The following is a 14,750-nucleotide window of genomic DNA, read 5'->3' as shown; positions in this document are numbered from 1 at the left end:
CCTTTCCTCTATTATCCTATCCCAGAATTTATGTTAAAACATGCAAATTGGCATTTGGCAATTTTATAGCTTTTTATCTTCACCCCTGACTGAAATTTTATTTTCTGTTTCTGACGTTCTTGATGTCTTTTCAATTTAGGAAGTAACAAATATTTGGACCGGATTGGGAATGCAGGTTATTCACAGAAAGGTTCTCGAAAAGAGCAGGCCACATCAGAAGCTGAGATGGAGAGGCAGCAGATCCTTCAGGAAATGAGGAAAAAGACCTCCCTCCACAATGACAACAGCTGGATCAGACAACGGAGTTCCAGTGTCACCAAGGAGCCCATCTCCCTGCCTGGCCTTATGAGAAGGTGAGAGCTGTACTGATACTCTTAATGCTTTACTTTTACTTTTCAGCTAGGAAATATTTAGCTTCCAGGCCTCTGGGCTATTTAGGAGCTCAATGATCACTTATTTTTATTTCTTGTTCCAATTCTGCAATTCCATGAGCAAAGTTGGGTGGCGCGGTGAACCTGGAGTCAAGAAGAGAGGAGTTCATATCTAGCCTCAGCCACTTACTTAACTGTGTGATCCTGGGCAAGTCACTTAACTCAGTTTGTCTCAATTTCCTCATCTTTAAAATGAGATGGAGAAGGAAATGGCAAACTACTCCAGCATCTTTGCCAAGAAAACTCCAAATGAGGTTATGAAGAATTAGATGTGACTGAAAAATGATGGAAAATGGGATTAAGAATAGTAATCCAAGGGGTTGTTATGAGGAGAAGATAGGCAACATTTGTAAAGTGGTCAGCAAAATTCAGAGTACTATACAAGTTCTTCTCTTCCTCTTTCCCTTCCCCCTCCAAATGATAATCATGGTGGCTGGGAACACTTGGAAGATGCAGTTGCAGAATTCTGCTTTTCTTCAGGGCTGAAAATGACTTTTTGATGTATATTCTATGGCATTTGGTTCATTATTTGTTTGTTTATTACTAATGAGTTAGTAATTAATTTGTAAATTCACTTTTATAGTCAATATTTCATGATATGAATATATATTTTATACATTAAAAAAGTCTTAATGAAGGCAACTATGTCAGAATGTTAATTTAGTTTTAGGTATTAAAGATTTTGACTTAATTGGATATCCAAGATATTTTATTTTAGATTTTTGATGGCTGTTTTAACAATCCATGTTTAGAATTAATGTTTGTAGAAGAGTATGAATATAAATAAATCTCTCTACAATGTAGAGGTATGCATCAGAGTTGTGTACATTAAATTAAGGTAATTTTTATTAAATGAAGCCTGTAGAAATTGTCCTGTTATATGAACATCTTCATTCTTCTATTTTGTAAGTTTGAGAATTTTTTGTATTGAATTTTCCTAGTATAGCATATTGGCAAAGACATATATGGAAACTTTTATTGAATAATTATAAATTGTTTTCTTCCATGTTCCCCAATATTAAGCATCCTTTTTACTTGGCACTCTGGTACAGAAGCATCAGTTATGACCAAAATGAATGTTCATTAACAAATGGATGATTAAAATTTTTCTTACTTTTTTTAGCATGAAGATAAAAATAAATTTTCTTTGTATGTGTGAGCTTGGTGGGGCTGTGAATAAAGTGCCAGTCTTGGAGTAGGAAGACTCCTTTTCCTGAGTTCAAATCCAGCCTCATATACTTACTAGCAGTGTGACCCTGAACAAGTCATTTAGCCCTATTTGCCTCAGTTCTCTCATCTGTAAAATGAGCTGGAAAAGGAAATGGCAAAGCACTCTAGTATTTTTGTCAAGAAAACCCCAAATTGGGTCATGGAGAATCTGACATGACTGAAAAAAATGACTGAACTAAACTGTGAACTAAGTAGTCAAATGTGCAATACCCAATAAAATTAGTCAAAATTTTATTGCTTATTACTTACTTATTAATTATTATATAAATTAAAATAAAAAATTTTAATGGTTTGTAGTGACTTTTGAAACTATGACTTCATTTTAAAACTGAGTATATTGGGATATAGTAAGTTTCTCTTGTTTGTGTTTCAGAGGGGAATCTCTAGATAATCTCGACTCCCCCAGATCAAATTCATGGAGACATGCCCCTTGGATGAATCAGTCCACAGGGTTTCACACTTCTTCATCTGTGCAAGACTTCAGTCGTCCACCTCCACAAATGGTGTCCACATCCAACCGTGCTTACATGCGAAATCCGTCTTCCAGCTTGGTATCTTCTGCTGGTTCTGTACGAACGGGATCTTTATCAGCAGCACCTTCCCCATCACCTCGAACACAATCCCCCTCTCCTTCTCAGTCAGGGATGCAGCAACGAAACAGGTATGATGCAAAAATGTTTCTTTCTGTTAGCTATTATTTTCCTTCTGTTGCAATAAAGGAAAACTTTTAAACCATTTTTTTTTAATGGAAACACATTCTTATCCACAATTTCCATTGGGAAAAGGGAAAAAGTAATCTCTCTTACAATATGTGAATTTTTTTATTTTTGCTATTTTCTGATATCCAAACTCATCAATGGTTTTCTTAATTCTTTCCAGATGACACTTATGACATTTATAGGTTTCTTATAAAACCACTGTAGAAAATTTTAAACCTCTAACTTTTTGCCCATGTCTCTCTGTTTATCACTAATAGCCCAGTATGGTGAATCATAAAAATCTATAGAAGCTCATGAATATATTTCCACTTTATGGTCAAAATCTGTTTTAAAACAGTGTATTTTTTTCAAAGTAGACGTTGTTTGAGATCATTTTTAGAGGAAAGGGTATAAGAACAATAATGAATTAAAACTGCATGCAGCAGACAGACAGTCTATTTAACATGCCAAGTCAGATTTTAATAAGTAATAACGTGCCATATGGATAGCTCAGATGTAGAGTTTTACTTTTACTTCTAAAGAATGCTCTCAAGCTTGCTAGCATCTTGTTCCTCCTACATAGATTAACACCTGAGTACTCTCTATTTCTAGAATTGAAAATTAGTTGTACTATTATAAGTCTAGAACTTAGCTAGTGATATCTAATGCCACCAAGACAGACCATGGCTCATAGAGAAGCAAAAATGTGGGAGAATAGGAGCTGTTTTTTACAATAATAACTTGAATCATGAGAACTCAGGGAGCGCTCTAGTAACTGTCTTTGGCTGAAACTTAAGTAACTAGAAGTTGAAATTCTATCTAAGGCACAGTATTGCCTTCTAGGATGTCAGATAAGAGTAGTTAGAATAAGGTAAAACATTAAACACCAACTAGCACAATAGTACGTATACCAAAAAATGCATAATATATACATTCTGAGAGCCTGGGTTGGAAGGAAGGAATAAATGGGATTAGATGAAGATTATTAGGACTGCAAGGGTTGATCTGACTTATTCTTAGCTAAAGAAGGTAGTTAAAGGGACCTGCCTATATATGTGGCCTCAGGATGGTAGAGGTTCTAGATGTTGAAAAAACATCTGTGATGAAAATGCAAAGATATTTCTATTCTCCAGGCTTTTCTGGGCTTACATCTCCAGCATTTATTCATAGTGACTATAAATTAACAGCAATGGAGCATAACCTTTAGAAAGCTGGCTTTGGAACCAGAAAGTCCTAGATTCAAGTCTTCCTCTGATGCATACTGGCTATGTGAGCCTGGATAATTTACCTATCCTCTCAGTGCCCTAGGTAATTCTTTTAAGATGTGAAATTGCCAGGCATAGTGGTGAATTCCCTGCTGCTTGGGGAGGCCAAGGGTGGTTGATCTATTGAGTTCAGAGCTGCAGTAGGGACAAAGTCCATGAGATGTCCACGCTAAATATGGCACCAATATGGGGAACCTCTAGGAGAATAGGGTCACTAAGCTACCTAAGAAAGGATGAACAAGCTCAGATCAGAAAATGGGGCAGGTTAAGCTCCCTGCTTATTATTTACTATATGTATTGATTGCTATTGGGATCAGGCCTGTGAGTGTCCACTGGTCTTCCAGCCTGGGTGAGGTAGGGATATCCAGTTTCTAAGGCAACAAAAAGTGGACCCTCCAATACAGAACAGATGCTGTCCTGCACTTTTTGAGGAAATAAATTCTTTACCAGGAATTTTCTGAATCAATGTATTTACAGGCTTAGTTTCTGTCACCTTACCTCTAATCAGTGCAGCAGAGATAGTCAAGAATTAAAAAAAAAATTAAAAAAAGAGCAACATGGCCTTGAGATAGCTCACAACTTTATTTGGGGAGGTAACATGTACACATGCAATATTTATTACCCAGCATATCAATCTTTCTTCAACAGAACAGAAATGAGAATTTAGCAAAGGATATTTCTGAGCAGAGTGCAAAGAGACGTCATGAAGTTTGTGTGCCAAAACTTTACTCCCAGTAAAGGCTCTCGTTCAGATCCCGGTTTTGGCTCACAGTTCTAAAAAGCTTGGTCTTCTGGTTTCTTTCTTTCTTTTTTGTTCTATTGATATTGATTTGATTTATTGATATTGATTTGTTTTATTGATATTGATGTTTTATTGGTATTGATTGATGTTGATTTGTTTTATTGTTTTATATGTTTTTATCTTACATTTTCATATTACCACTATTAAATGAGAGATCTCTTATAACAAACTATAAAACAATTATGAAAAACTAACAATTACAATGATCTCATCTGAAAATGTATACAACATTCCACCTATGTAGCACCTCCCCTCGGGCACTTAGGTGGTACAGTGGATAGGATACCAGGTCTGGAGTCAGGAAAACTCATCATCTTGAATTTGAATCTGGTCTCAGATACTTACTAGCTGTGTGACCTTGAGCAAGTTACCTAACTTTGTGTGCCTTGGTTTCCTCATCTATAAAATGAGCTAGAAAAGTAAATGGCAAACCATTCCAGCATCTTTGTTAGACATGACTAAAATTGGCTGAACCACAAAAGCGCCATACACACACCCCTCCCTACATCTTCTCTATTTTTTCTCCCATACCCCAAAGTAGATTAGAAGAAACAAATGAATTGGAAGTCCCAGAGATCTATTGGCAATGGAAGTGACAGAATCATAACAAGCAGACAGAGATTTTAAAAAGCATGGTGGCATTGAGCCAGTTAATATAGCAATACATCGCTCTGAGAGGGGCACTGGGGTCATCATTGTGCCCTAGCATGCTATGATAATTGATGTTCATGATGATGATACAGAGTTGCTGGGGAATGGTTGTTCATGTTTATTATACCCTTTTTGGTACTTTATGTATTTGTAGTTTCACTGAATCCTAATAGCAACTTTGTGAGTAAGGTTCTACTGATATTATAAAGCTCATTTTACTGATGAAACAACCAAGGCTCAATAAGTTGAAAGATCATGACCATAGTCGCACAAGTAAAATGTCCAAAGCCAGATTTGAACCCAGTTGTTCCTGGATTCCAGATGTATTGGACTCTTTGCTACACTATGTAAGTTCAGAGGAGTAACATGTTACTCAAGATAGAATGTGGGGCTTGTCATAAAGAACAGTGAAATCCCAGGTCTTTGATGTGTTTATATTTAAGAAGAAAAGAGACATATTAAAATCTTTTTTCCACTCAGAATGGCTCAAATAAAATGTGTTGGTATTCAGAAAAGTAAACTTTTGGTCCTATAAAACTTGACCTTTTAAAGCAACTAATTCTTCAAGGGTTCCAGTTAGTAAAGATTTCCCTGTATAATACTAGGCACCATCATGAGTGACTGCCATATATGATGCATAGATCTAAAAAGGAGTTCAAAGGGTGGGGAGAGGACAATAATTTTTGGCTTGGTGGGGAAGGATTACACTGTTCACTCAACAAATAGGTAGCCCATGCTTATAGGGGATCTGTTGTAGTAAATAATTTGTACAAGTAACTGTAATAAAAGACAGAATGCAGTTAAACGTTGTAGTTAGTAAGTTCTGATGCAGATGTGATTACCCCAAGCTGGAGTGATCGAGGGAGTGATCTTCTATCAGTCAATCAATATCTATTAATCATCTACTAAATGCCAGACACTATGGAAAACGCTGGGTAAGGTGCTTCATGGAAAAGGGAACATTTTAGCTGAGCCCTTTTTGAAAGATGAGAAGGAGTTTTAACACATGGAATTGGAGGTTGATGGACAGTGGGGAAGGGGATTGCTGATCAAGGAGAGGTTCTTAACCTTTTTATGTTTTATGGTCTCCTTTGACAGTCTGGTGAAGTGAATGGGACCCTTTGCAGAATAATATTTTTTGATGCATAAAATAAAAATATGTACAATGACAAAGGAAACCAATTATATTGAATTGTAAAATCAACTTTACAGATTCTAGGATAAGAAAAACAATGAGAACAAAGTCCTGGAGAGTGGGAAAGTCTGACAGGGATAGGAACCTGTGGCCTTGAGGCAACCCGTGTCCTCTAGGTCCTCAAGTGCAGTCCTTTGAAGCTGAATCTAAACTCACAGAACAAATCCCCTTAACGAAAGGATTTGTTCTGTAAAACTTGGACTCAGTCAAAAGGCCACACCCAAGGACCTAGAAGGCCACACGTGACTTAGACGTTGCATGTTCTGCATCCCTGGATGAATGTGTGTGAGACACTGAGTGGTCCTGTTTTGTTATAGTGTGAGGGTACTGGAGGGAAGTTAAAAGAAAATAGAACAAAGGAAGCAGTGCTGGGTAGTCATGTATTTTAGAGGCAAGAGCAAGGAGAGGTTCTAGCAAAAGATGCAATGAAGTAGTCTGAGAGCTAAGAACTGAACTGGAAGCTCTAAGTGCCTCATACTCCTGCCAGGAAAAAAAAAGTGTGTGTGTGTGTGTGTGTGTGTGTGTGTGTGTGTGTGTGTGTGTGTGTGCGTGCATGTGCGTGCACGTGTGCATGTGCGTGTGTATGTTTAGGGGGAGCTGGGCTAATAAGAGCTCACATTTAAACAGCATTACCATAATGTAAAGGCTCAGTTAGTGAGGTAAGGCAAATGGAAACTGAGATTCAGAGAAGGGAAATGAATTGCTCATGTCACACACATGTAAACATAGGAACTGGCATTTAACCTCAGTTTTGAGTATTCAAAATCTAAACCGTCTTTCTAGTTTACAACTTTGCCTTTCCAGGCAAGAGAACTTTCATTTCACAACTAAGAAAAGAGCCTGGTTGAATTCCATTGCAATGCAAAGGTTTGAATGAGTTTTTATCAAAGTCTTAGAAATCTTTTTGTACCTAGGCCTGTGAATGACTGATGCTAGTTCTTTCTGGTTTTGGCAGGGGCAAGAGAGAGAGAGACTGAGAAAGGCATTGACGGTTTGAAGTGAGGTAAAGGGTTTTGACAAACAGTAGGTAAAAAGTAAAGAACTGGGAGACAAAGAAGAGCTGCAGAAGACAAAATCGGACAGTTTCCCTAGCATAGGTACTCCCTACCTTCAGTTGAAGCAGGATAGATAGAAGCCAAAGGGGAGGCACTTTTGTCGTGTAGCTGAAGTTGTTCTTAGCATTGGTACAGGAAGATTTTTTTTTTTTTAAATATGGGGGTTTACTTTTTATGAATCAGTTGCATTCCAAAGAAAATTTTCAGTTGGGATATCTTGGTAATTCAGAAAATTTGAGTGCATCAGTATCCATTAGGGGTTTTCTAGACAATTTTAATATTTTGTAGTATGGGGAAATTAAAAATTCATATTCCCTCATCAGCACAGGAACATTGTAGTCTCCATTTTGTTTTTAATACTAAAAATGACTTCAATTATTTTTAATTTCTAATTTCTATTATGAAATATTACAACACATTTTCACATTCTACTTGAGCCCCAACACACTCAGCTTGTTCAAGCAAGAGGTTTTCTGAATCTGATAGCTGAATTTCAGTTTTTTTTAATATACAAATTAATTTTGTAGTGGAGAGGACAACATAGTGTAGTGGACATGGCCTAGTGGATAGGGCACTGGATTTGGAGTCAGTAAAACCTGAGTTTGAATCCTGCTATACATATTTCTTAACCATGTACTTCTGGGCAAGTCTTTTAAACTCTCTGAGATTTAGCTTCCTCATTTCACAAAGATTGTTTGTGAAGATCAAATGATTATGTATGTAAAGTGCATTGCAAAACTTAGTATCATGTTTAAATGGCTGTCATTATTATCTTATAAATTGTTATTGAGATCTCTCTTATTTTTACAGTAACTCACACATTTTCACAGATATCTCACTTCATAACCTTAGGGAACTGTCCTCTATAACAAAGAATTTTTTTTTGAAGGGAAAAATCAAGAAAACCTAACCAAAATGCAATCCCAGTTCAGCTCTCTATGTACAGTTCAACACATATAGTCTCTCCTGTATTGTAGGAGATACAATTTTACATCTCTTGAGGGGCCAAGCTTGGTCATTCTAATTTTGTAACATTCAGCATTGTTTGCTTTGTTCTTGTCAGTATGTAAATTGCTTTCTTGGTTCTATTTACATCTCTTTAAATCAGCTCATATATGTTTTCCTATGTGAGGTATTACTGTTATCATTATGAAGGTATGAAGTATGTTAGACTGCTAGTACTTTGGCATTTTGCAGTTACCAACATGTAACCTTAGAGTAGAAGCACCATTTAATATTGGCTTTTCCAAATTGCCCATGGATTTCATTAACCAAGGTGACTATAGATGATTAGATCAAAAGTCTAGCGTAAGACAAAATACAGTAAGTATACCATCAGTATCTTAGATACTATAGAAATAATTGCATAGATGATCCTTCCAGAAGTCATCTGGTCCATTCCCTTATTGGAAGTTACATGACACCTTCGGCATAAAAGATACTGTAAGCAAGATGGTAACAGTACACTATCTCCTATGCCATTGCCAAGAAATACTTGAAGATGGTGTCTGCATTTCTGTCCTTGAGGTTGGCTACTGAAAAGGAAGAATTTTAGGTTTGGTTCTTGGTTTAGTCATCCCCTTGTGTTATCCAGTAGTTAGGACAAAACCAGATAAAGGTAGAAACATGGAATAAATTAGACAGGTGACAGTGCTGGGATATAAACTATTCAAGTGCAGATACATCTTTTGAATTCATCCTTTTCTTTCAACTCACAGCCACCACTCTAATTCAGGTCCTCATCGCCTCTTACCTTTTGGCCTCCTATTGGTCTCCCTGCTCCTACTCTTTTGCCTCTCCAATATAAATAATCTTTCTAGAGTAAAGACTTAACTACGTCCCTCTTCCACTCAAAAATGTTCAATGACTTTCTCTTTCATCTAACATAAATTATAAACTCTTGAATTTACCTTTGAAGGCCTTCCCCAATCCTGCCACAAACTGCTTAGTTAAGTTTACTTATAGTATTCCCTTTAGGGGAAGCATACTACACCACTATGCTGAATTTGGATCCTAAGAACCTGAACTAAAATACTAACTCCCTACCTGTGTGACCTTGGGCAAGTCACTTAACTCATCCAGACCTCATTTTCTCATCTGTTAATTAGAGGGTAGGACTAGATGACCTCTCAAGTCATTTTTATCCCTAAGTCTATGATCCTCTAATTCTTCCTATAGCTGTGTTCCAGCTGAGCTGTTTCCTGAACTTATTGATCCTGAACTCAACCTGTCCCTATACCTAGAGTGTACTTCCTCATTAGTTGACTTCCCAGAATCCTGTCTTCCTTCAAGTGTCAGCTCAGGTGTCCATCTCCTCCATGGAAACCTTCTCTCATCTCCAGTTGTCAGTATACTCTCCTTACTCAAATTATGTTACATTTATTTAGGTGTGTTTATACTTTGTACTCCCTGACTCTCCCATAGAATGTTAGCTTCTTGAGGGCAGAGACTTTCTGTTCATTAATGTTTTATAATTATATAATTTTATAATTATACAGATTGGATTAGCAACATGAAAATGTCAGAACAAATTATTGCTGCAGTGTTAAGTGTAGTTCAATGAGAAAGATATTTTAGTATCTCAGTGCCACAATCACTATATTTGCATTTCTACATAGTTAAAATGTTTTCTGAACATCTACTCCTTCTTATGAAGAAGTTTTTCTTTAAAGAAGAGACTCCAACTTCAAGTGTGTAATATTAATGTTAAGATGCCCTCTATCTTTAACTACCTTGAACAACAAGGCTTCCATCCCATTCTTGTTCTGTGTCCAGGTCAGTCAGTGGGAAGAGAGTGTGCTCCTACTGTAATAACATTCTGGGAAGGGGAGCGGCCATGATCATCGAGTCTTTGGGGCTTTGTTATCATTTACATTGTTTTAAGGTGAGAATTCAGAGAAGCAACATGAAGACTGGGGCTTGGCTTGGAGAACGCATGGCTTCTTGGATCGCTGGTTGTGGGGACACTACTAACTAGGCTTATGCTTCGGGCATCAATCCACGTGGCCTTTCTGCTGAGTTTTCTACTAATATTTAGTTCTTAAAGCTTGAACTTAGACGGTTTGATTTGGAAGCACCACTATGATATCCTCAAAACTCTGGCACATTCTTTGATTCACTGAACAAAGTACAACCACCTTTATGTTGTTATATTTAAAATATAGTTTTTGTGTTTTGTTTTGTTTTGCTTTTCCAGGGGTGGAGAGTGAGGGTGCTTGTAGTCAAAGGTCATCTTTAGAGTGGTTTGCCCCTGGAATATCATCAAATATATGGTGGTAAACATTCTTTAGGTGTAGATGAATGGTATGAGAAATATAGAGGTCATGGATTTATTTCATACCCTAAGTTTTATTTGCTATTGAAGTGGAGACTATAAAAATGAAAAATGGCTATAAATTTTAATCATATTCCCTATATGTATGCACTTGACATTCCACATTTAAAAAAAAGCAATTGACATAGTTTTTAAAAAAGGCTGTAATTTTTGCCTTTTGAGATGCTTATTATTAGAGAAATATTATGTAGTTCCATTATCTGAGGAGCACTTCCTTTGAGAAGGGGAGTAAGTGTAGCAATTGTCTCATTGTCCTATAGGACATAACCACCAGGCTTGTTCTCATTGGTGCAGTGGCAGTAGAGACTTGTGTGTTGGCTTACCAGAATAAGCCAAAGTGTTTAATGTTCTCCAAATACATGAACAAAGTTGTGGGGCCAAAATATCCTTCACTGAAGTAAAGGTTCCATGTGAGTAGTAGGTTGGAATTTGTTCTGCATGAAATCTACCAGGAGCCCACCTCAGAAAGCTGGGTCCACATCCCAGCCTTCATTGATGAAAGAGGTAGGTCTTCCATGTGATGCCATGACTTTTCTCCCTCTCACCCCACCCCAGGAAACTTGAAGATTAAGATTTCATTAAATTGATCAGTGATTCATTTCTGCCTCCCAGCATATTTAGAATGAAAGTTGGCTTGATGTGGTCAAACTCATGCCTCATCTGGAGCACCCCCTTCTCATCTGCTAATCATTGCATTTGCTTATGCTCATATTGGTTAAGGGAATTAGAAGCTGCTTCTCTCTCTCTCTCTCTCTCTCTCTCTCTCTCTCTCTCACAAAGTGCTTCTATTCATTATTTCCACAAGCAAGTTCTTTTATGGCACAGATAACTAATTATTTCTCTTTCACTTTCAGTGTGTGGCCTGTGAGCGTGACCTTGGGGGCTCCAGCTCCGGAGCAGAAGTCAGAATCCGAAATAATGAATTGTACTGCAATGAGTGCTATCTCCGATTCAAATGTAAGAGAGCAAATCAGAGAGAAAATCTCTTGCCTTTTAAAGAGACCTCGGGCTCCCATGTACATGCCTGATTCTGCAACTGCTACCCCCACAAGCACCCTGCCTCAGAACCCCCATTTTTAGGAGTACTTTTTGTATAAACTTAAAAGCTACCTCTTTCCAGGGAGTGTTTGAATAGAGTTGGGTGATTGCTTAGGATGTCAGCACAAGAGGGTAATTTATGATGTCAAGAAAAAGGGGTTGGGGGCAACTAGAGAAGTAGGAGTTGTCCTCTATGCTGACCTCCTGGGAGTACACAGAACCCTAAGCAAGATTGGCTAAAAGGAAAATAAGACATTTGAAATTAGTTCTCTTAAGAACTAATTTTTTTCCTTTTCATTGCTTTCACCTAATGTTAACAAAGATCTAACTTTAGACTTTTGGATACGTTTCTTAGAAAAATAATCAAATAAGGTTAATGGTTTTGAATTTTTTTTTACTATAATATTTCCTAAAAATGAAAAGTCAAAAAAGAACAAATAGTTGTTAAAGTTTGCTGTTATTATTTTGAGGTTGTCTTTCTACACATTTCCCCCCCAAAAAGCAAAGCAATATTTCTCAGGGTTATTTGGGCCTTCAGCATCTTTCTTCTGGAGACTCAAATTTTTGAAGTCCCAAATGCTACTTTGTGTCTTAGCATGTGACACTTTTGTTTTGGTTTAAAAGAATGTCTTTTTTTAGTGTGTTATAAACCATAGGAAAATAAAGTTAATGGACTTGGCATATCGTTCATAGCTATGTGAATGCAACCATGACTGCTGTTTATAGTTTGGACAGCGATGCTGGTAACCTGTGTTTCTTCTTTATCAGCAAAACAGTATGATTTTGAACTATGAGGTATTTATATAGACCTTTATTTGCTGAGTGCCTTATTAATGACCTATACTCAGCCAATTCTCTCTTTTCTGTGGATGGATTATTCTTTCAGTGGGTTATCTGTTATGCTGAGGTTTCTAGCTGTTAAGCCACATCCTGGACTGCTGACCATGGGCTCATGGTATGAGAATGTCAAGGTTAGGCATGTATTAAGTTGAATATTGTCTGTCTTTCTTCTGGATTAAATTCCAGAGCCAAATCTGGATTTTTTTCTTGGGGGCAGTAGTAATTATAATTTTGTACAATTGGTGCCCTCTCTTCTCTCCATTTAGCACAAATAAGTGAGAGTTGGATGTAATTTATTCCTATCCAAGTCATTCAATTTCATCTTCATTTTGCAAATGAGGAGAATCCTTCTGTCCAAAAGATACAGTTGATTTGTCCAGTGATTGAGTTGCAAAGCTTACTTCACTCAGTCTTGATGATTTTCTCAAAACACGATTGCTGCTAAGCGTCCCGGATACTCAATATTGAACTCTTTCTGAATTTAAGTGTTTTTCTTCTTTCTTTTCTCCTTGCCCGATCAGCTGGACAGCCAACCTCCATGTGAAGTTAACCTCCATACGAAAGCACTGTTGCAGATAGAAGAAGAGGTGGTTGCTGCTGGTGTAGATCTATAAATATATATTGTATGTCTTTTTTTTAAAGAGTAACTTTTTTTTGGTCTGTCTAGATTACCTAGGAACATTTATATCCCTCATGTTAACTGTATTTTTTTTGTTATTTATAAGAAGGTAATCATGTTTTGGGAAAAGCACAGTATTCACTTTTGAATTCAGCATATTCAAAGCACAAGGGAGAACAAACACTTATCAATAATAATTTCAAAATATTTTTGAGGCTAATAATTCATATCTAGCTTGACTTTTGATGGTGTATGAAAAGGATGTTTTTTGAAAGAAAGAATGCTCTTAAACATTATTTGAAATAGTTAATTTAAATATACTTGCAATGGTTGACTTTATTTGTAATGTATACCACAAAATAAGTAATGCAGACCTATTGCATTAATATTTGTTTTCTGTAGTCTGGTTTTCTAACTTGCCTCCCATTGTGATTTTTTTCATATACATATACAATATTCTTTTTTTTTTTTTTTGGATGAGGGGGACTCTTGTATTGGTTGATCAGTGGATTTAGTTTTGAACAATTCACTCTTGAGAGTTTCTTCTCTCCACTAAGGAAATGTCACTATGGCTTGTGTAACAAAAGGTTGCTTTTTTCTCCCCAAGAGCTAGTGTATTTCTTTACTGTTCCAACTGCATTTGTAAATAAACTTGCTGATGCATTTAAATCACGTTTCTTTTTTTTTATTCTCTTGCCCTCTAATTTTGACACTGAAGTTTCCAATTTAAGTTTTTCAGCAAAACATGCTTTTGTCACACCTGAAAATTATTCTCATGAGCATTCATCTTGAGGATGTGCCTCTTACTGCTTCCTTGCCTAAGGTAAATGGTAACTTGTCTTTGTGTACAAAGTCCTTATTCTTTTGCAGCATAGGAAATGCAGGATAATGTGACATTGGGTTCAGAAGACTTTTGGGGCAAGTTATACGTAAGCATTTTGTGAAAAGGAAGCCTACACTGGAATAGCAAAAAAATACAGCAGCTTAGCCTAAGTTATTTGATAAATAGGAATGAAATCTTGCTTAATGAATATTCTGTTTACAAAGGTAGTTGGTAGACTGTATAATATAAAATTACAGGAGAGTGGAGAGAATGGTCTTGGGAATGGGTTATAAATACATAAAGCTGTCAAATGGTAGGAAAAAAATGAGATTATGATTCCAGTTTTTAAAATCACATAAGCAAATTATAATCCTGAAAATTGGCTTCCAATAAAAGTGACTTAAACATGCAATAAATGTAGATTTTTTTCCATACACATTTTTTTTTTTTAGTATATAGGACTGCAGGGGTTCATGAACAATACATTAAGGTAGGAAGGTTTTTATAGTAATACTAAATTTAAGAAGAAAGGGAGTATGACACTCTACTTGTTTATCACTATGAAGAATTTAATAGAATCTTAGAATGTTCATGGTTCTATTTTCATTGATTTAGCAAGAACACGTAAAAGCACTTGAGATAAACTAACATCTGTTGTTATTCTCTTTATATTTCATTTTTGGTGAAAGGTATTGGGCAGGATGTCTTATATGTAGTGTCTTGCTTGCTGGATTTACTGAGGAGTTTAACCTTTTTATTAATTATAAAG

General features: G+C 36.5%; 1 protein-coding gene across 36 annotated transcripts in view; it reads left to right on the top strand.

The window, feature by feature from the left end:
• Positions 1-13,827, top strand: part of LMO7 (LIM domain 7) — a 246,962-nt gene extending 233,135 nt beyond the window's left edge. For all 36 annotated transcript variants that reach the window (XM_072622275.1, XM_072622274.1, XM_072622270.1 and 33 more), the window contains 5 exons: positions 140-353; positions 2,035-2,322; positions 10,103-10,211; positions 11,516-11,618; positions 13,061-13,827. In XM_072622275.1, the coding sequence (XP_072478376.1) occupies positions 140-353; positions 2,035-2,322; positions 10,103-10,211; positions 11,516-11,618; positions 13,061-13,083 (737 nt within the window). In that variant the 3' untranslated portion in view covers positions 13,084-13,827. The remainder of the gene's footprint in view (positions 1-139; positions 354-2,034; positions 2,323-10,102; positions 10,212-11,515; positions 11,619-13,060) is intronic.
• The last annotated feature ends 923 nt before the right edge of the window (positions 13,828-14,750 follow it).

The sequence above is a fragment of the Notamacropus eugenii genome, chromosome 6 (assembly GCF_028372415.1).
Source record: "Notamacropus eugenii isolate mMacEug1 chromosome 6, mMacEug1.pri_v2, whole genome shotgun sequence".
NCBI lineage: Eukaryota > Metazoa > Chordata > Mammalia > Diprotodontia > Macropodidae > Notamacropus > Notamacropus eugenii.
The sequence above is the reverse complement of the archived record's forward strand: the minus strand, read 5'-3'. Positions and strand labels throughout refer to the sequence as shown.